Raw genomic sequence first — 22,788 nt, 5'->3', positions numbered from 1 at the left:
ACCATAAACAAGACCAAAAGACAACCCTCAGAATGGGAGAAAACAGTTGCAAATGAAGCAACTGACAAAGGATTAATCTCCAAAATTTATAAGCAACTCATGCAGCTCAATAACAAAAAAAAAACAACTCAATCCAAAAATGGGCAGAAGACCTAAACAGACATTTCTCCAAAGAAGATATACAGATTGCCAACAAACACATGAAAGAATGCTCAACATCATTAATCATTAGAGAAATGGAAATCAAAACTACAATGAGATACCACATCATACCAGTCAGAAGGGCCATCATCAAAAAATCTACAAACAATAAATGCTGGAGAAAAGGGAACCCTCTTGCACTGTTGGTGGGAATGTCGATACAGCCACTGTGGAGAACAGTGTAGAGGTTCCTTAAAAAACTAAAAATAGAACTACCATACGACCCAGCAATCCCACTACTGGGCATATACCCTGAGAAAACCATAATTCAAAAAGAGTCATGTATCACAATGTTCATTGCAGCTCTATTTACTATAGCCAGGACATGGAAGCAACCTAAGTGTCCATGAATGGATAAAAAAGATGTGGCACATATATACAATGGAATATTACTCTGCCACAAAAAGAAACAAAATTGAGTTATTTGTAGTGAGGTGGATGGATCTAGAGTCTGTCATACAGTGTGAAGTAAATCAGAAAGAGAAAAACAAGTACTGTATGCTAACACATATATATGGAATCTAAAAAAGAAAAAAAATGGTCATGATGAACCTAGGGGCAGGTCGGGAACAAAGACGCAGACCTACTGGAGAATGGACTTGAGACCACGGGGAGGGGGAATGGTAAGCTGGGACAAAGTGAGAGAGTGGCATGGACATATATACACTACCAAATGTAAAACCGATAGCTGGTGGGAAGCAGCCACATTGCACAGGGAGATCAGCTCGGTGCTTTGTGACCACCTAGGGGTGGGATAGGGAGGGTGGGAGGGAGGGAGACGCAAGAGGGAAGAGATATGGGGATATATGTATATGTATAGCTGATTCACTTTGTTATAAAGCAGAAACTAACACACCATTGTAGAGCAGTTATACTCCAATAAAGATGTTAAAAAAAAAAACCCAAAAAGCAAAGCAGGGGTTAGGGGTGCTGACCCTCTGCACAGCTGAAAATCCATGTCTCATTTATAGTTGGCCCTCCATATGCACGGTTCCTGCATATCCAAGTTTCTGCATTTGCAAATTCAGCTAACTGCGGATCATGTAGCAATGTAGTATTTACTAATGAAAAAAATCTGCATATAAGTGGACTTGCTCAGTTCAAACATGTTGTTCAAGGGTGAGCTGTATCATCTATTTGGTAGCTCAATTGTGAGTAATATTTACATGACATAATAATGTAAATACTGAATATTAAGTTAATTAGAACTTGTGATTTAACTATATTGGGGGATGGGAGGGGGATCTATGTATTTTAAGAGTGGTGTAAAAAATTCCAAATCTCCATCTTCCATGGTAGACTGTCAACATATAAGACCTAAAGTTGGAAGTCAAATAATATTATGTTTTAGAAAAATGAGGATAAATATCAGAAGAAACAAGAGTTGAATGTTAGAGGAAATGGGGATTGGTGGTGGGAAGGAGTAGGTAGGAGATTGCTATTTATCATTATAAAAGCCTTGTAGAACAATTTGAGTTTTTCAACTAAGTATGTGTATTACTTACAAAAATTAGTTATTACAAATTGTTTTTTAAAAGTACTATGACTTCATTAGTACATTAAAAGCAATTTGTTTTTTCATTCATTATGAAAGTCTATATTGAGAAGTGAAATTGTGGTTTGTGAGCATTTAAGACACAACTTTAGGTGATAGTGCTAGCATCAGCTCTGCTTCTCTGCTACCCACAGCACACAAGATTGATCTGCTGGCCCAGAGCTCCTGAGGTTGACATCCAGGCCCTCCACAATCCTGACAGGCTTCCTCGTCTCTTACTTCTGAGTTCCCACCCACCACATCCCAGTAATATCAAGCTTGTTGGGGTCCTTAACACATACCAGCGTGGATCATGCCTTGATGTCTTTCTCATCCTGTTCCCACTTCCTAGACCCCCTTGGTATAGGAACCACCTGTTCTGTCCATCTTCTTCCCTGGATAACTCCTATTCAGCTCTATGTCCCAGCCCTGGGGTTTCCTCTTCTCCCACATGGTTAGATGCCCTTTGGCTCTGTTTCCATGGCAACCTACACACATGTATCGTGTGTCACTGACAGAGTTTTGTACAGTTATCTTTCTTCCTCACCAGCTCATAAGCAACTTGATGCCCGAAACCAAGTCTTACTCATGTCTGATTCCCAGGCCCAGTGTAGGAGTCATCAAGAAGGATCATTAATTTTGGCTGCTGAACCAACAGGATTGTAACATACTTTCTATCTGTTCACAGTCTCCAATAAGTGGTTCCATGAACGAGGACAGGAGTTCTTGAGGCCATGTGGATCAACAGAAGTTGACTGACATCCTTTTCTGCCCTTCACCTCCCTGGCCCCACAGCCCATGTTGTCTTCAAGTTCAACGTGACAGACCCCCTCTACTTTCCAGCCTTTGTCAGGCGGGTCTTTGGAGGCATGAATATTTGGAGCAGAGAAGGTCCTGGGGAAGGTCCTGGGTGACTTGGGTGACCTGGGTCCCAGCCTCACCAGTCAGCTATCTCTGGCCGCAAGGGTAGGGTTGGAGCAGAGTCAGGTGGTCTAGCACCTAGCAAGGTGCTTTTGTACCTCAGATGCTTTCGGTGTGAGATGTTTCAGTGAACCAAAGTTCTGATACCTTGTTTACATGCTTGTTTTTATGGAATTTCTATTAATGTGGCTTTAACCAAAAAATAAAATGTCCCTGCCAGAAGCCTTAAAGAGCCTTATTTGGAGTATTTTTTTAAGACGGGGAGCTTTTACCAAGTTCGCCATTTCCTATGCATCTTCTCTGTACAGGCAGAATCTAGGTAATAAATACTTGAGCGGCAAACCCTGATGTTAGGTTCTAGACCAGGTTTCAACACTTATTTTTTCTCTAAGCTTCAGTGTCCTTTCTGCAAAGTAAAGGAGACAGTCCCTTCTTGCATCTCAGAGAACATAGAGATCATGTATATCCATGATTGTGATGCTGTTATAATTTGAAATTTCTAACTTAAAAATTTTGAGATATACACACAATTGTTTGTGATACATAGATGTACAGTTTAAAGAATATGAAGGTGAGCACGAGCACCCATGTCACCATCACCTGGTGAGAAGAGATTATTTTCAAATTTACACCTCAGGACCTGCTGTGAGTCCCTCCACGATCACATTTCTGACCTTCCCCCAGTACCTCCGTGGTAACCATTGTCTAGTGATTTGTGGTAGTCATGCTTTTGCTTTTCTTTGTAGTTTTACTATATGTGTCTATATCCCTAAATAAATAGTAATATAAAATAATAAATAAAAATTTTATTTTAGATAAAATTTATTTAAAAATAAAAATTTTATTACTAAATAAATAGTAATAAAAAATAAATAAAAATTCTGTTTTCCCTTATTTTGAACTTTTTGTAGTGGAATCAGTATATTTTGGGGGGTGTTTGGCTTCGTTTATTTGACAGTTGTTTCTAGGATTCATTGTTACTGTGCAGCTGTAGTTTATGTTAACTCGTGTAGTTCAGTTGTGTTAGTGTATTTGGTAGGATAGCACCATATTATAGCTGATATACTGTTGATAGACATTTGAGTTGGTTTCAGTCTTTTATATTATGAATAAGGCTGCTGTTGCATTTTTATACGTGATTTCTGGTGCAAATAAACACATTTCTGTAGAATATACTTCTAGAAGTGGAAATGCTGAGTCTAAGTAGGTGTGTCTTCAACTTTACCATATAATGTATTCCAGAGTGGTTATGCACATTGTCACCAGGAGTAAATAAGAGCTCTTGTTATCCCAGCCTTCTTCAATATCTGGTATTATCATACTTTTGCATTTTAGCTAGCTTGTTATGTGTATAGTGTTATCTATTTTAACATGATTATTAATGACATTGAATACTTTTTTGTTTATTAGTCTTTAGGTTTCATCTTTGTCTATTAAAGTCTTTTTCTTACTAATTCACAGGAATTTTTAATATATTAGGGACATGAGCTCTTTGTTGGTTACATGTTTTGCAAATATCTTTTTTCTAGTTTGTCTTTTCACTCCTAGTTCTGTCTTTTGATGAACAAAAGTTCTTAATTTCTATGTCAAATTTATCAAGCTTTTCCTTTTTGATTTATGGTTTTATGTCTTGTTTAAGACATTCTTCTGTATCCCAAGATTGTGAAGATATTTCTTATATTCTTTTCTAAAATCATTATAGTCATGTCTTTTACATTTATATCTTTAATACACCTAGGTTTTATTTTTGTATATGAGGTGCAAGGGTCTACTTAAAAAGATTATTTTTATATATTTTATTAGGCTAGGCTAGACTAATGCTAGAGTAATAAAATAACCCCTAAATATCAGTGGCTTAATGTATAAAACTCTCTCTCATGCAAAAAATCACTGGCTCTAGGGCAACTGTTACCTATCTTCTGCCATGCAATCTCCCTCTAGTGCCTTCCACCATCAGAACCTAACAGGAAGCCAGCTAGTAAGGGAATCTGAGAAACATAGAGAGTGCAACTCCAGTATAACAGCAGAGTATAGAAAGATGAGTTTAGAGCTGAGAAACAACAAAAATTACTGGCAAGCTAGGTGGGTGTGTTTGTTTGTTTTTGGTCCTGTTTGAGATTCTTTGGGCTTCTTGAATCTGTGCAGTAGTATCTTTAATCAGTTTGGGATAATTATTCAATCCTTTTCTCTTTCAATGTTTTCTGCATTCCTTCTGGAATTCTGGTTAAATGTAAATTAGAGTATATTGTACTATTCTTATCTCTTAAGCTGTCTTTCATATTTTTAATATCTATGCTATGTTTTTGGGTAATTTTTACAACTGTAATTTTATATACTAATTCATTTCTATTAAATGTATCTAGGAGTTTTTTTTTTCTTTTTTAACCACTTTAAAGATGTAATTCCATTCTTTTCTGTCTTTATACGATTTCTGTTGAAAATTCAGCAATGTTGTCATTTTGTTGCTCTTTTGAAAGTAACATTCCCCCCACCCCCTCCCTACTTTCTGATTTTTTAAATTTTTCTTTGTTTTGGTTTTCACTAGTTTTACTATGATGTACCTAGTGTGAGTTTCTCATTTTCTGGCCTGGCATTTACAGAGCTTCTGGAATTTGTGGGTTGATGTCTTTGATCAGTTTTGAAAGTTTCTCAGACATTATTCAAATATTGTTTCTGTCTCATTTTCTGTCTCTCCTCTCTTTCTGGGGTCCCAGTAATCTGGATTTTCATTGTGTTTCATTATGTCTCCTTTTCTGTATCTTCCATTCTTTTTCCCCCTTGTGCTTCAGACTAGATATTTTCTATTAATCTTTTAATTCATTCATCTATTTTTCAGTTCTAGAAGGTCTTTTCAATTTTTTTAATAGATTCTCATTTTCTGGGGAATTTACCTTTTGTTTTCTCCATGTTTTTCTTTAACTAATGAATCAGTTATTTTAAAGTTCTTGTCTGATAACTCCATGATTTAGATTGTCTATGTATCTCTTTCTATTGTCTTTTTTTCCCTGTGGTTTCTGGTCATTTGGTCCATTCTGTTGGTATACCTGATAATTTTTGATTGAATGTTGGACACTGTGTATGACAAATTATAGAGGCTCTGGATGGTGATAACCTCCTACACCACTCTCCTACTAGGCAGAGTGAGGATTGATCACCTTAATCCATTCAGGGCCTGGGCTGACTTAATTAAGGCTGGGTTGCGGTTTTCTTCAGACACTACCTCTGGTTTACCCTTGTTATCCCCTGTCAGGGAGGGGGAAATTTCCCCCTCTGCTCCTCTTGAGTTCTTGTGGCTGGTATAATAATAAAATTGATACAAGACAGATTAACAGGAGAAAAAAACTTTTTTTTTTGCGATACGTGGGCCTCTCCACTGTTGTGGCCTCTTCCGTTGTGGAGCACAGGCTCCGGACGCGCAGGCTCAGCAGCCATGGCTCACGGGCCTAGCCACTCTGTGGCATGTGGGATCTTCCCGGACTGGGGCACGAACCCGTGTCCCCTGCATCAGCAGGCGGACTCTCAACCACTGCGCCACCAGGGAAGCCCAAAAAAACATTTTAAATCATGCATACAGAGGTCTCCTAGAAATGGGATCTAAGAAGTGGCCAAAGCAGGCAGCTTTTATACCTTTTAGACAAAGAAACAAGTTGTGAAGCATTGGCAGGACAAAGAAACTTAGGTTTTGGGTGCTCAGTTAATATCTAAACAGAATTTGGACTTAGGGTGGTAAATTAAATAAGTAACAAGATTTATGCAGGCTCCTCAGTCTGAATTCCCTAACTCTGGTGATAAGGGTGTCCTTCTACCTCCAGATGCAAGGAGGGCACCTTTCACATGATTTATTTCCTGCTTTCAGGGAGACAGAAAGGAGGGTCAGAGTGTCCCCCTCGTGATGTCTATTTCTTAAGTAACTTTGATTCAAAATAATATGCCATTGAGGTACATTTTGGGGTGGCCTACCCTGGGCCCCAATACCTCTTTACAGGATATAGTCCACCAGGGATTTTTTTAGTTGACAGCCTAGCGTGTTCCCTGGATCTGTCTCACTGGCAGTTCTACACTTCTAATCCTTGTATCCTCAGTATCTAGACACTGCCACACAAATCCATTTTTTTCCCAGATCTTTTCTGCGTAGCTTCTTAATCTTCCATTGTGCATGGCTTCAGATTTCAGAAAATGTCCTAATGGGTAAACAGTCTGAGTGGTTTACTAAGTTCCACACCCCTCCCTCCTATTCAATATGCTAAAAAAATTAGTCTTATTTTTGTCTTTCAGTGCCCTTTGAGACCACCAAGACCTGTGCTGGTTTCTCTGTCTCTTAGCAGTTGCCTGTTGCTTGGGTCCTTTATCTGGATCCTCAGTCTCTTATGCTATGACTAGAATCAGTAAATAATCAAAGGATAAAAGAGGCCGGACTTTGGGCTCACTCACCTGAGATTCATCCTTCCCCAGGATCTTGATGCTCAAGCCCTTTTTGCTTCAGCAGTCTGTTGATGTCTTCAGATTTCTAAGATATTTATCCAGCTTTCATGGTTGTTTTTGACGTGAAAGTTGATCTACCATAAGCTACTCCATCTTAGCTAGGAGTAGAATTCTCTTATTCATTTGAGTTTTTGAAATTAATTTTTCATGTGAAATGAAATACATATACCATTTGCCTTTGATATCTTCCTTTGTTATCTGGTATAATAAGATGTTCCACATTCATCTTAAACATTTCCTGCTTTAAGTGTGGAATCAGCCATTAAAGAATCTGTTATGTGTTGTTGCCTTCCTGTCAATCCCTGTGTGGTCCTGGAAACAAACAGAAGATAACCTTAGAGATAAGGCATTGTTTTCAGTAATCTTTATTAACCTACTTAGCTAAGTATTAACATGTTCACTATGGCACCAAAGAGTTGAACATTTCAGTGTGCGTTTGGTAGTGCGCTAGGAATGTTGCAGTCTGTTATTTCAAACTCACAACTCTTTAGAACAGATACAGAAGAAGCTGAAGGTCAGAAAGGTTAGATAATGTATCTGAGGTCACATGAGGTCTCATTGCTGGTTAGTGAAAGGCTTGGAAATCAGACCCTGATCTGGCAGCTTCCCAAAGCCTTTGACCTAAAAAAAGTAATTTATATTTTTATTCATTCAACAGTTATTAAAGATTTGATGTGGTAGCAAAGATAAATACTGCCTTTACCTTTAAATAATTTGGGGTAATGGAAGAGATTCATAAATAGATGTGTAAAGTTTGAGAGGTTTGATAACAGAGAACCTAGAGCTTGAGTAGCACAAGAGAGTGAGGTCTCATTTAACGAGGGAGTTGGCACCACATTAGATCTGGGTCTTGAAGTATAAATAGAAATGTTTTTCCTTTGCTATCCCAGTTTAAAATACATGCTCATGGCTTAAAAAATAAGGAACAGAAGAGCTTACCATGAATAATGCTTTCCCACCCTACTCTCTCCTCCTCTAGTCCCCCTTCTTAGAGGAACTTTTTCAATTGTCTTTAATTGTTCTGACTCTAAAGCATATTTTTACAAAGTGCTGTCTCTTGATTTTTCCACTTTAGAAATTTGAGAGATGATCATCTAGCTTTATTCACTATCCTATATTACATCTTCCCCCTCCCTTTGTCACTTTTTGATAGTTATAGTCCTTTCTTCTTTGCCTGGTAACACAAACGTCTTTTTTGTTCTGTAAGCTTAAGGTAACATCTCTGACATTTTAGTATGTGAGCTGAAGATCTAGTGTTTGACCAAACAACTGGTCACCATAGTCTAGCCAAGTTAACATATAAAATTAGCTTTCACATGCCTTTTTACCTCCCAACTTCTGTCAGTTATACTTTGGACACTTTTAATATCCAGGATAAGTTGAGTTTAAAAGTTGGAAAACCAAAAACTATGTATGTATCTTAATTTAATTGAACTTATAGTCATTATAATGTTGATGTAGCTATCGTAAAAAGGAATCTGTGCCTTATTTGTCTAATAAAATTCAAAACAAATTTACAATGTGTATTAGTTTGCTAGGGCTGTCAAAACAAAATATCACAGACTGGATGGTTTAAAAAAAATTTATTTTCTCACAGTTCTGGAAGCTAGAAGTCCAAGATGAAGGTGTCAGGAAGTTTGGTTTCTTCTGAGGCCTTTGTCCTTGGCTTGCAGATAGTCACTTTCTCACTTGTGTCTTCACATGGTCACCCCTCGATGTGTTGTCTGTGTCCAAATCTCCTCTTATAAGGACACCAGTTATGTTGGATTAGGGCCCACCCATATGACCTCATTTTACCTTAATTACCTCTTTAAGGCCCTAATTCCATATACAGTTGCATTTCAAGGTACTAGGTGTCAGGACTTCAACGTATGAATTTCGGGGAGGTACATAATGCTGCTAGGAAATCATATTAGATCTGCAACATTATTGGGAATGAAAGAGGCAAAATACTTTCCCTTACTTTTTGTATATCAGATGTAGCCATCATGAACAAGTGTGTCAGATTTTTCAGTATGTCTGCATTAAGAATATCATAACAGGAACTTCCCTGGTGGTCCAGTGGTTAGGAATCTGACTTCCAATGCAGGGGATGCAGGTTCGATCCCTGGTGGGGGAACTAAGATCCCAAATGCCCCAGGGCAACCAAGCCCACACACTCTAGAGCCCATTCACCACAACTAGAGAGCCTGTGTGCTGCAACTACTGAGCCCGCATGTGCTCTGGAGCTCGTGCGCCACAACTAGAGAGAAGCCTGTGTACCGCAATGAAAGATGCCACATGCCACAACGATGATCCTGCGTGCCACAATTAAGACCCGACGCAGCCAAATAAATATTAATAAGAATATAACAATAGAAGAAATTTTGATTTTATTGAAGAGATGAAGAGATTAAGGGATGTGAGCTATCTTATGAAATGAAACTTTTAATAAAATATCTTTGAGGCCAGAGTTATGTTAATGGAACAAATATTGCATGTGTTTATATAGGGTATACAAGCCATTATTTCCCCCAAAAATGATTATGCCAAATTTGTGCCTTGCTCAGCTCATAATTTAATGTGCAAAAAGACTGCTTTCAGTGACTTCAAATATAACCTTTTCAGTATTGTACAGAAGATATAGATATATTGATAGATATAGATAGATATATATAAAATTCATTGAGCAGTTAGAATATTATGACTGTTCTAAAAACTACATTAAAACACAAATACTAATCCTGAGGGGCATCAAGATCAAATGCAATCAAGGCATTTCACACAAATTAAAGATGTTTGTCAAATGTTAAAAGATATAACATCAAACGACAAAATACAACATGCTGAAACATAAAGCATCATTGTTCAAATAGATTACAAATTTTTATGCAACTTATATGTTTGGGATGATATTCTGAACTAAGAAAAAAGTTTTTTAAAAATCACGACTGGGCTTCCCTGGTTGGCGCAGTGGTTGCGCGTCCGCCTGCCGATGCAGGGGAACCGGGTTCGCGCCCCGGTCTGGGAAGATCCCACATGCCGCGGAGCGGCTGGGCCCGTGAGCCATGGCCGCTGAGCCTGCGCGTCCGGAGCCTGTGCACCTCAACGGGAGAGGCCACAGCAGAGGGAGGCCCGCATACCACAAAAAAAAAAAAAAAAAAAAAAATTTAAGATGTAATGATTAGGGAATTCCCTGGCAGTCAAGTGGTTAGGACTCCACACTTTCACTGCCGTGGCCTGGGTTAGATCCTTGGTCGGAGAACTGAGATCCCACAAGCCACACGGCACAGCCGAAAGAAAAAAAAAAAAAAAGAAAAGAAAGAAAGTAATGATTAAAATCACATATGCCTTCTACATTATTAGACAAAATATAAAATATCAGAGCAAATGAAATCAGGAAAAAAATCTAACACTTTATAGGGCACGCAAAGCAAAGGACATCACTGATGGTACAAAGAAAAAAAAAAAAAAAAAAAATCATGACTATATACAAAGCTGCATGCTTAATAGAAGTCCTATCCCTTTGCTTATAACAAATGAGAGCAAGTAACTGAAAGTATGTTTGATTAATGTTAAACTTTAGCAAGACGTATGAATATACTTCCTGAATTTGAAAACGAAATTAGGAATGTACAAATTATTGGATGAGTCTATCAATTATTATAGAAAAAGTGTTTATCAAATAGAAATTAAAGAGATTATAGATATCCTAGATGTGGACTTACCAAGTGAAGTGTCTTCAGATATTCTGAATTTTTACCTGGAGAGAAGTTACTTTCTATGAATACATCTGATTTACAAAAAGCAGTCTGTTAAATAGTCTGATAATTTAAATACTATGGACATTTCACCTGAAGTAGTTTTAATGATTTGTAATATCAAATCAGCATTGTGTTTGGATCCTCTAAAACTGATTCACAAATTTTTCTTAGCGCAATCTTATACAAACTTGGAAGTGGTCTAGGGAATTTTATTCTAAATACCAGTCACAGTGGCATCCTACAAAAGAAGTTTCAGGGCTTCCGTGGTGGCGCAGTGGTTGGGAGTCCACCTGCCAGTGCAGGGGACGTGGGTTCGAACCCTGTTCCGGGGGGATCCCACATGCCGCAGAGCGACAGCCTGTGTGCCACAGCTGCTGAGCCTGCGCTCTGGAGCCCGTGAGCCGCAACTACTGGGCCCATGTGCCACAACTACTGAGCCTGAGCTCTAGAGCCCGTGCTCCGCAAAAAGAGAAGCCACCACAATGAGAAGCCTGCATACCGCAACGAAGAGTAGCCCCCGCTCTCCGCAACTAGAGGAGCCCGTGAGCCGCAACTACTGGGCCCATGTGCCACAACTACTGAGCCTGAGCTCTAGAGCCCGTGCTCCGCAAAAAGAGAGGCCACCGCGGTGGGAGGCCCGCGCACCACAGGGAGGAGTGGCCCCCCGCTCTCTGCAACTGGAGAAAGCCCGCCCACAGCTTCAAAGACCCAATGCAGCCAAAAAAATAAATAAATAAAATAAATAAATTGAAAATAAAGTAAAGCATTAAAAAATATATATATCTAAAAAAATGGTTTCAGTAAACTGAAGCTTATTTAAGATGACTTAAGATTGCACTTGGTCAAGAGAGGTAAATTTTGAAATTTTTACTGACGAAACGTTGCCTCCACTAAAACCAGGAAAATAGAACATAGTAATTTTTATTTTTGGTATAAATAAAATACTTAAAAATAATGTGAATTTTAATATACCAATCTTTTCAATTTTGCAACATTTTCAACTAATTTATTATGTTGGGAACACTAACAAAACTACACAAAAACATGTATATGAGGGGCACGAGATTTCTTCTGTCTCAGGCTCTAATATGGCTTGGCATAGCACCATGCATAAGTTTCCAAGCCTAGCATCTGAACTCCAACATTAGGATTGCCAGATTTAACAAACAAAAATACAGGGCACCCAGTTAAACTTTAATTTCAGACAAACAACGAATAATTTTGCATGAGAGGTATTAAAAAATTATTCGTTGCGTATCCGAACTTCAAATTTAACTAGGCATCCTGTGTATTATCTTCCCAACCTAAACATCATTATTTTACATGGGCGAGAAAGCTGCCTGCCTGTTTCTGGGTCCACCAAGGCCGCTTCGTCACCCTGACCGCTGGTTATGCAGAGGTGACTGGGGCTCGTAGGGGCAGTCGCCTGGCTTCGAGTCACGCTGAGCGGCCTGTAGGTACGTCCAATCCTTCCAGGTAGGGGGAATCCCCGCGCCCTCACCCTCACGGAGGGCGAGCGGCGGGCGAAGGCGGAGAGCACCTTCCGGTTCCTACCACCTTCCCTCCCCTATGCCTGCACTCCAGCACACTGGCCTCCTCAGGCCTTTGTGCTTGCCGGTCCCTCTGCCTGGAATGTTCTTCCCGCAGGTAGTCAGAGAGTTTCTGTCCTCATTCCCTTCCGACAGACCAAGTCCCACCTTCTCAGGCACCTCATTAGACAGGCCTTTCAAGACTTCCGTGAAGATCTGCGTCATTTCCCTACCCCCGCTCTGCTTTCTTCATAGCACACACCGCCACAGTTAAATGACAAACTTGTGTATTAGGTTTTAACCCAACTCGAATAGAAGCCCCCTAAGGGAAGGAGCTTTGTCTTCCCACTTCTCTATCCCCAGCGCTGGAAACGGCGCTTGACTACCTGCAACCCTCCCTGAAGAGTCGATGAAGCGCGGCCATCCGGAGGGAACTAAGTACTCGGATGGGGCGGGGCCTGTGAGCAGCCTTGGGAAGGGGTGGGGCTTGTTGTGGCAGTCTGCAGGAAGGGCGGGGCCAGGGGTTTCCCGAAAGGCTTTGGGCGTGTGGCGCGTGATCCCAGAGGTGAGGCGGTGAGAGCTGGTTCTGCGGGCTTCGCGGGTAAGGCAGTCTGTGTAGCCACTCTGGTTTAGGGCTTCTGGCCCGCCCGTCTGTTCAGGCCAGTCCTGTTGGAGCAGGCTCTCAGGGCCAGGTTGGTCCTGAGTGGGCCTGTGGGGCTGTGTCCCTGTGAGGGGGCGCTCACAGCGCAGGTGGTGTGGAGTACTAGCCCTGAGGGAGGGCTGGGGAATGCCCAGCGCTGTCTGGGACATCATTTACGAGGCTGAGGCCACTTTGAAGTTTTTTAAAGTTTTGTGAAGATGTTTTTATTCCTCTAAACTCGGGGAAATTTTTTTGTGTGTGAAGTGTTTGGGGGTTAAGAGAATAAGTGGGAGGAAAAGGCCACAGGTATTTGGCAAACCCGAAGCTTCGTGTTTTAAAGGAACTTTTCGGTGTGTTTCTGAAAGTGCTTTTATAATATAGGGGATCAGCAAACCCCCAGGTGGTCTCTTGTCCCTGACAATATTCTCTTCTCTGAAAAGTCAGCCTCTTTCTTTACCTTGCTTCGTGAATTTGCAGCCACTGGGCCTCGCTGAAGTCATAACCAAAACCTCTGATGAGATCACAGCTGTCCTCTTGTCTGTCTTCTTGATTCATTGGCAAGCTACTTAAAACTATATACTATACTGTCTTTTCACCTCCCATTCTTTATTTTTTGGCATAGTAAATCTACCACAACTAATTCCCTGAAATTGTCTGTTGAAGTGTTCAGGATCCTCCTAGTGGCCAAGCTCGGTAGACACTTTTGACTTTTTTTCAGTGAAGGAAAAATAGCTTCATGATTCTTGATTTTTCTTTCTTTCCCAGCCTCCCTTGCTTGCTTCTCTTCATTGGTCCACATTTCTCCTGTGTATGTTCCCTGGTCTATGTTTCCTTTTCGCAATACTATTCTGTAGGAGAAGGGATCTTATTTACTCTCAGTGGTGTAACAGTCGTTTATGTGCTTATGATTTATTAAACTGCACTCAAATCATTCTCTTTAATTCTGTTCTAGACCCTTATGTCCAGCTTCCTAGTGGACATATCTACCTGGACCTCGCACATAAGTCTGGAACGGATGTCACAAATTATGCAGTGAATGATCATAAATAGGGCCTAAGGTGGAAAAAAAATATAGTGACTATTAACTTTTGGGGTGACAGACCCTCTTGCGAATATTATGAAATTGAGGACTTTCTCCCTAAAAAGGTGCACACTAATTTTTGCCTTTGGTTTCAGAACTTCCCAGACCTGCTACAGTTCAAGAACTCAGATTTTTTTTTTTTTTTTTTTTTTTTTTTGCGCTACGCGGGCATCTCACTGTTGTGGCCTCTCCCGTTGCGGAGCACAGTCTCCGGGCACGCAGGCTCAGCGGCCATGGTTCATGGGCCTAGCCGCTCCGCGTCATGTGGGATCTTTCCGGACCGGGGCACGAACCCGTGTGCCCTGCATCGGCAGGCCGACTCTCAACCACTGCACCACCAGGGAAGCGCAAGAACTCAGATTTTGAGTTAGGGTTTCCTCAAGTGATGATAAAATGAGAAAGTGTGTTTTCATAGATACACATCGGATTTAGAGCTTTTCCATGAGAATACATTGTATTCCATTCTCCATTGACCAATAACTCAAATTAATCCATCAGACTTATTTATAGAAACTTGGTCTTTAGAAGTAGAATCAAGATGAAAAGCCTGGAGCCCAAAGAAGAGCATTTCTGATTATGTAGATTTTGTGTATTACAGTCCAAATGGGATCTACCTTAGCCTGGTCAGAGATCAGGGTCTGCTGCAGACCTTTCAGAAAGTGCTTGCTAGTGAGAGTAGCCTGCTCCTCTCCTCTGAGTACAAGTCTGAGGCCTGGTGCTTGGCAAAAGCCCTGAGTAAGGAGGCAAGAATGATAGCGGTGCATGAGAGTTCAGGTTTGTTGTTGTTGTTTTAGCAGAACCTTCCTTTGATGATTCATAGGGCCAGTGGTAAGTGGTTTCTCAGTTCCAGAGTTATTCCCTTGATGGTCAGTGAGTGCTACTTTGAGACTGACCCCACTCTCTCCTGAATTAAATCTATTTCATCTCTTTTGTTCTTGTGCCAATAGTCTACTGAATATGTTTTTTTTTAATAGAGATGAGATCTAAGGAAACATTAGCCACTTTAAAACAAAAACAAAAACAAAAATGTTCTCTTGGCTTCCATGGGAAGCCAAACCAATTGTCTTCTGCTTTTTCTTCTATCTCTTTGACTACAACTACTCAACTCTCCCGTGGCCCTTCCTTGTCAATCCTTAGTTATGGCCCAGAGTTTCTTAATGGCCCTTTTGCTTTCCCTGAAGGCTCATGATTTCCAAATACTGCCTATGTATTGACAACTCTTGAATCTTTAATTCTAGCTTTTATCGCTTTCCAGCTAGCAGCTATAGCTCTGCTTAAAGGGCCCACAAGTTCTTCCATGTTAATATATCCCAAACCAGATTCATTATACTTCCCTTAAGTGGTTCCTATTTCTGTTTTGCCTGTCTCTGTGAATGGCAAAATTAACTGATCACTTCTCTAGCTACAAACTCCTGTGAGATCCCAGATTCCATCTTCTTTCTCCACTGCTCTTCATAACTAATTATGTGAACTTTCTAACTTTCTTTTTTTTTTACTGCACCAGGAAATTGATGATTTGTTTCCATTTTGTTTTTAGTATTTACAGTAACCTTGGAGTTTAGGTATGTACTTCCCATTTTTACCCATGGGAAAATGGCCTTAGTTTTTAGATTATTAATTACATAAAGAACATGTATGTACATATTACTGCTAAACAATTTAGGCAAAACAGAAATAGAGCAAAATGTTAGACAATGTTTTTTCCTCCTATCTCTAATGCAGTGGGTTTGTGGTTTTTTTTTTTTTTTTTTTTTTTTTTTTTAGTATTTATTGGTTTATTCTATTGGTCACTCTGAAGTCTCTCCCAGGGTTCTTATAGTGTGGTCCACAGTAACTTGTTTTCCTTTTTCTTTTTTTTTTTTTACAGTTATTTTATTTTTTATTTTATTGGAGTGTAATTGCCTTACAATGTTGTGTTAGTTTTTGCTGTACAATGAAGTGAATCAGCTATATGTATACCTATATCCCCTCCCTCTTGGACCTCCCTCCCACCTCCACCCCCATCCCACCCATCTTGGTCAACACAGAGCACCGAGCTGAGCTCCCTGTGCTATAAAGCAGGTTCTCACTAGCTATCTGTTTTACCCATGGTAGTGTATTTATGTCAAATCTAATCTCCCAATTTATCCTACCCTCCCCTTCCCCCCTGTGTCCACATACCGTTCTCTACATCTGTGTCTCTATTCCTGTCCTGCAAATAGGTTCGTCTGTACCATTTTTTTAGATTCCATGTATATGCATTAATATACGGTATTTGTTTTCCTCTTTCTGGCTTACTTCACTCTGTATGGTAGACTCTAGGTCCATCCACATCTCTACAAATGACCCAATTTCATTCCTTTTTATGGTTGAGTAATATTCCATTGTATATATATACCACATCTTTTTTATCCATTCATCTGTTGGACATTTAGGTTGTTTCCATGTCCTGGCTATTGTAAATAGTGCTGCAGTGAACATTGGGGTACATGTGTCCTTTTGAATTATGGTTTTCTCAGGGTATTTGCCCAGTAGTGGGATTGCTGGGTCATATGGTAGTTCTGTTTTTAGTTTTTTAAGGAACCTCCATACTGTTCTCCATAGTGGCTGTATCAATTTACATTCCCACTAACAGTGCAAAAGGGTTCTCTTTCAACTGGACACTATTTGCCCCACAGGGAACATTTGGCAAGATCTGAAGATAATTTTGATTATCATTACTGAGAGGCTACTATCGGCATCTAGAGGATAAAAGCTAGCGATGCTTCTAAATATCTGCAGTGTGTAACCCCAACAATAAAGAATTATCGGGTCCCAAATGTCAGTGGTGCCGAGGTTAAGAAACACTGTTCTAGATGTAATCATTATGTATTTATCTATAACTACACCGTACAAACTGTAGACACTAGCCACATGAGGCTGTTTAAATTGAAAGTAATTCAAATTAAATTAAAAATTCAGTTCCTCAGTTGTATTAACTACATTTTAAGTGTTCAGCAGACACATGTGGCTACTGAATTGAACAGTAGATTATAGAACATTTCCATTATTGCAGTAAGTTTTATTGAACAATGCCTCAGGTATATATCATGCAAATAAATTATCTGTTTTACATGAATAGAATCATATTAAACATATTGTTCTACAGTTTACTTTTGTTAGTAATATGTCGTGAAGATTTTTCTTTTCTTTATTTTCTTTCTTTCTTTCTTTATTTTTGGCTGCGTTGGGTCTTTGTTGCTGCGCATGGGCTTCCTCTAGTTGCGGCAAGCGGGGGCTACTTTTCATTGTGGTGTGTGGGCTTCTTATTGCAGTGGCTTCTCTTGTTGCAGAGCATGGGCTGTAGGCACATGAGCTTCAGTAGTTGTGGCATGTGGGCTCAGTAGTTGTTGCTCGTGGGCTCTAGAGCACAGGCTCAGTAGTTGTGGCACACAGGCTTAGTTGCTCCGTGGCATGTGGGATCTTCCCAGACCAGGGCTCCAACCCGTGTTCCCTGCATTGGCAGGCGGATTCTTAACCACTGCACCACCAGGGAAGTCCAAGATTTTTCTGTTCTTTGTATATACAACTAAATATTTAAATGTAGTGGTCTTGTGAGATAATTCAATTTTATAATTTAGCAATATAATTTTACCTTTTTAAAAGTTTATGTTCATGAACTCATACACTGTTCTATTAGGTCTAGTTTATTTTATTCAGTGTTACGTTTTTAAGATATATCCGTGTTATTTTTGTGTATCTTGTGTAGTTTGTGTAGTTCATTCCTTTTAAGTACTCTGTGGTATGCAATTGCATAGAAACTATGGTATACCATTGTTTCTTTATCTGTGCTACTATTGATGGACATTTGAGTTTCTTCCACTTTAGGGATGTGATGAACTCTGGTATGAATATTCTTTTTTTTTTGAAGGAAGTTCTTTTTTATTTTTTAATTTAATTTTTACTTTATATTGGAGTATAGTTGATTTACAGTGTTGTGTTAGTTTCAGGTGTACAGCAAAGTGATTCTCTTATACAAATACCCATTCTTTTTCAGATTCATTTCCCATATAGGTTATTACAGAATACTGAGTAGACTTTCCTTTGCTAAACAGTATGTTCTTGTTGATTATCTCTTTTATATATAGTAGTGCATATATGTTAATCCCAGACTCCTAATTTATCCCTCCCCCCCCACCTTTCCCCTTTGGTAACCATAAGTTTGTTTTCGATGTCTGTGAGTCTGTTTCTGTTTTGTAAAGAAGTTCATTTGTATCATTTTTCAGATTCCACGTATAAGTGATATCATATGTTATTTGTCGTTGTCTGACTTCACTTAGTATGATAGTCTCTAGGTCTGTCCATGTTGTTGCAAATAGCATTATTTTATTGTTTTTTTTATGGGTGAGCAATATTCCATTCTCTCTCTGTCTCTCTCTACATATATATATGCCACATCTTCTTTATCCATTTCTCTGTCAATGGACATTTAGATTGCTTCCATGTCTTGGCTGTTGTACATAGTGCTGCAATGAACATTGGGGTGCATGTATTTTTTGTTGTTGTTGTTTTAAATTATTTATTTATTTATTTGGTTGCGCCAGATCTTAGTTGAGGCAGGCGGGCTCCTTAGTTGTGGCACTTGGGCTCCTTAGTTGTGGCATGCGAACTGTTAGTTGCGGCATGTATGTGGGATCTAGTTCCCTGACCAGGGATTGATCCTCGGCCCCCTGCACTGGGAGCATGGAGTCTTATCCACTGGGACACCTGGGAAGTCCTGCATGTATCTTTTTGAATTATGGTTTTTTTCCTGGGTATATGCCCAGGAGTGGGATTGCTGGATCATATGGTACCACTTTATTTATTTATTATTTATTTATTTATTTATTTATTTATGGCTGCACTGCACGGCATGCAGAATCCTAGTTCCCTGACCAGGGATTGGACCAGCGCACCCTGCAGTGGAAGCATGGAGTCTTAACCACTGGACCGCAGGGAAGTCCCTCTATTTTTAGTTTTGTAAGGAACCTCCATGCTGTTCTCCATAGTAGCTGTACCAATTTATATTCCCACCAACAGTATAGGAGGGTTCCCTTTTCTCCACACCCTGTCCAGCATTTATTGATTGTAGATTTTTTTTTCACATTTTTATTGGAGTATAAATGCTTTACAATGTTGTGTTAGTTTCTGGTGTACAACAAAGTGAAATCAGTTATATGTATACATATATCCCCATATCCCCTCCCTGTTGAGCCTGCCTCCCACCCTCCCTATTCCATCCCTCTAGGTCATCACAAAGCATCAAGTTGATCTCCTTGTGCTATGCAGCAGGTTCCCACTAGCCATCCATTTTACATTTGGTAGTTGTTTATAGACTTTTTGATGATGGCCATTCTAACCAGTGTGAGGTGATACCTCATTGTAGTTTTGATTTGCATTTCTCTAATAATTAGCGATATTGAGCATCTGCCCCCTGCACTGGGAGCATGGAGTCTTATCCACTGGGACACCTGGGAAGTCCTGCATGTATCTTTTTGAATTATGGTTTTTTTCCTGGGTATATGCCCAGGAGTGGGATTGCTGGATCATATGGTACCACTTTATTTATTTATTATTTATTTATTTATTTATTTATTTATGGCTGCACTGCACGGCATGCAGAATCCTAGTTCCCTGACCAGGGATTGGACCAGCGCACCCTGCAGTGGAAGCATGGAGTCTTAACCACTGGACCGCAGGGAAGTCCCTCTATTTTTAGTTTTGTAAGGAACCTCCATGCTGTTCTCCATAGTAGCTGTACCAATTTATATTCCCACCAACAGTATAGGAGGGTTCCCTTTTCTCCACACCCTGTCCAGCATTTATTGATTGTAGATTTTTTTTTCACATTTTTATTGGAGTATAAATGCTTTACAATGTTGTGTTAGTTTCTGGTGTACAACAAAGTGAAATCAGTTATATGTATACATATATCCCCATATCCCCTCCCTGTTGAGCCTGCCTCCCACCCTCCCTATTCCATCCCTCTAGGTCATCACAAAGCATCAAGTTGATCTCCTTGTGCTATGCAGCAGGTTCCCACTAGCCATCCATTTTACATTTGGTAGTTGTTTATAGACTTTTTGATGATGGCCATTCTAACCAGTGTGAGGTGATACCTCATTGTAGTTTTGATTTGCATTTCTCTAATAATTAGCGATATTGAGCATCTTCTCATGTGCTTTTTGGCCACCTGTATGTCTTCTTTGGAGAAATGTCTCTTTAGGTCTTCTGCCCTTTTTTTTTTTTTTTTTTTTCAGTACACGGGCCTCTCACTGCTGTGGCCTCTCCTGTTGCAGAGCACAGGCTCCGGACACGCAGGCCCAGCGGCAATGGCTCATGGGCCCAGCCGCTCCGCGGCATGTGGGATCTTCCCGGACTGGGGCACGAACCCGTGTCCCCTGCATCGGCAGGCGGACTCTCAACCACTGAGCCACCAGGGAAGCCCTTCTGCCCATTTTTTGTTTGCGTTGTTTGTTTTTTTGATATTGAGCTGCATGAGCTGTTTGTATATTTTGGAGATTAATCCCTTGTCAGTCACTTCATTTGCATATATTTTCTCCCATTCTCTGGGTTGTCTTTCCTTTTGTTTATGGTTTCCTTTGCTGTGTAAAAGCTTTTAAGTTTAATTAGGTCCCATTTGTGTATTTTTGTTTTTGTTTTCATTACTCTAGGAGGTGGATCAAAAAAGATATTGCTGCGATTTACATCAAAGAGTGTTCTGCCTATGTTTTCCTCTAAGAGTTTTATAGTATCTGGCCTTACATTTAGGTCCTTGATCCATTTTGAGTTTATTTTTGTGTATGGTGTTAGAGAATGTTCTAATTTCATTCTTTTACATGTAGCTCTCCAGTTTTCCCAGCACCACTTATTGAAGAGACTATCTTTTCTCCATTGTATAGTCTTGCCTCCTTTGTCATAAATTAGGTGACTGTATCTGTGTGGGTTTATTTCTGGGCTTTCTATCCTGTTCCATTGATCTATATTTCTGTCTCTGTGCCAGTACCATACTGTTTTGATGACTGTAGCTTTGTAGTATAGTCTGAAGTCAGGGAGCCTGATTCCTCCAGCTCCATTTTTCTTTCTCAGTTTTGCTTTGGCTCTGGTGAATATTCTTGTACTTGTTTCTTGTACACATATTTCTATTCAGTTCATGGGAATGAAATTACTATTTATTTCATGGAAATGGAATTTCTGGGTCATTGAAATTTGTTAGATTATGCCACTTTCTCAAAACAGTTGTATTTTCACTTCACCAGACGTGATTTCGCTGCAATCCTTACCAATATTTTGTATTTGTAAGACTCTTAAATTTCAGACCTTCTGGTGGTGTGTAGTTGTATCATGTAGTTTCATTTTGCATTTCTCTGATTATGAATGGTACTGAACACCTTTCATATTTTTATTGGCCATATGGATATCTCCTTTTATGAGTTCTTTTTGAGTCTCTAGCCCACTTAACATTGAGTTGCTTTTCTTACTCATTTGTAGGAATACTTCATATATTCTGGATACAGGGTTTTCATTGGTAGTCTGTGTTGCAAAAATATTCTTTAGCTTTAGTGGCTTGCTTTTTCTCTCTCTCTCAATGGTGACCTTTTTGTTTTTATGGAAGAGAAATACCAAGGTTTTTCTTCCTGAAATCATTCAGCAACAGTAAAATGACAATGAGAAACTTCTTTCAGTTTAAGTGAGTTTAGTTCCTCAGTTCTACAGTTTATAATCATTTCTTGATGAGTCTGGCTTAGGGTTTATCAATTTTGTTTGTCTTCTCAAAGAACCAGCTTTTAGTTTTATTGATCTTTGCTATTGTTGTCTTTGTTTCTATTTCATTGATTTCTGCTCTGATCTTTTTGATTTCTTTCCTTCTACTGACTTTGGGTTTTCTTTGTTCTTCTTTCTCTAGTTGTTTTAAGTGAAGGGTTGGATTGTTTATTTGAGATTTTTCTTGTTTCTTGAGGTGATATTGAATTGCTATAAACTTTCCTCTTAGAACTGCTTTTGCTGCGTCTTATAGGTTTTGGGTCATCGTGTTTTCATTGTCATTTGTTTCTATGTATTTTTTAATTTCTTCAGTGATCTCTTGGTTATTTAGTAGTGCACTGTTTCGCCTCCATGTATTTGTGTTTTACAGTTTTTTTCCGATAATTGATTTCCAATCTCATAGCACTATGGTCAGAAAAGATGCTTGATATGATTTCAGTTTTCTTAAATTTTCTAAGACTTGATCTGTGACCTAACATGTGATCTCTCCTGTAGAATGTTCCATGTGCACTTGAGAAGAAATTGTATTCTTCCACTTTTGGATGGAATGTTCTATAAATACCAATTAAATCTATCTGGTCTAGTGTGTCATTTAAAGCTTGTGTTTCCTTATTTGTTTTCATTTTGGATGATCTGTCCATTGGTGTAAGTGGGGTGTTAAAGTTCCTACTCTCATTGTGTTACTGTCAATTTCTCCTTTCATGGTTGTTAGCATTTGCCTTATGTATTGAGGTGCTCCTGTGTTGGGTGCATAAACATTTGTAATTGTTATATCTTCTTCTTGAATTGATCCCTTGATTATTATGTAGTGTCCTTCCTTATCTCTTGTAACAGTCTTTATTTTAAAGTCTATTTTATCTGATATGAGTATTGCTACTCCAGCTTTCTTTTGATTT

General features: G+C 39.4%; 1 protein-coding gene across 7 annotated transcripts in view; it reads left to right on the top strand.

Moving 5' to 3' along the window:
- The window catches only part of P4HA2 (prolyl 4-hydroxylase subunit alpha 2), a 68,688-nt gene that overhangs the window by 37,267 nt on the left and 8,633 nt on the right, over positions 1 to 22,788 (top strand). For 6 of the 7 annotated variants that reach the window (XM_024122935.3, XM_024122940.3, XM_055086749.1 and 3 more), the window contains one exon: positions 2,424 to 2,873. The exons of the other annotated variant lie outside the window; for it this stretch is intronic. In XM_024122935.3, the coding sequence (XP_023978703.1) occupies positions 2,424 to 2,494 (71 nt within the window). In that variant the 3' untranslated portion in view covers positions 2,495 to 2,873. Of the gene's footprint in view, positions 1 to 2,423; positions 2,874 to 22,788 lie in introns of those variants that run through there. 7 annotated transcript variants of the gene reach the window in all.

This window comes from Physeter macrocephalus, chromosome 8 (genome assembly GCF_002837175.3).
Source record: "Physeter macrocephalus isolate SW-GA chromosome 8, ASM283717v5, whole genome shotgun sequence".
In the NCBI taxonomy this organism is placed as follows: domain Eukaryota; kingdom Metazoa; phylum Chordata; class Mammalia; order Artiodactyla; family Physeteridae; genus Physeter; species Physeter macrocephalus.
This window is presented reverse-complemented; position numbering and strand designations above follow the sequence as displayed.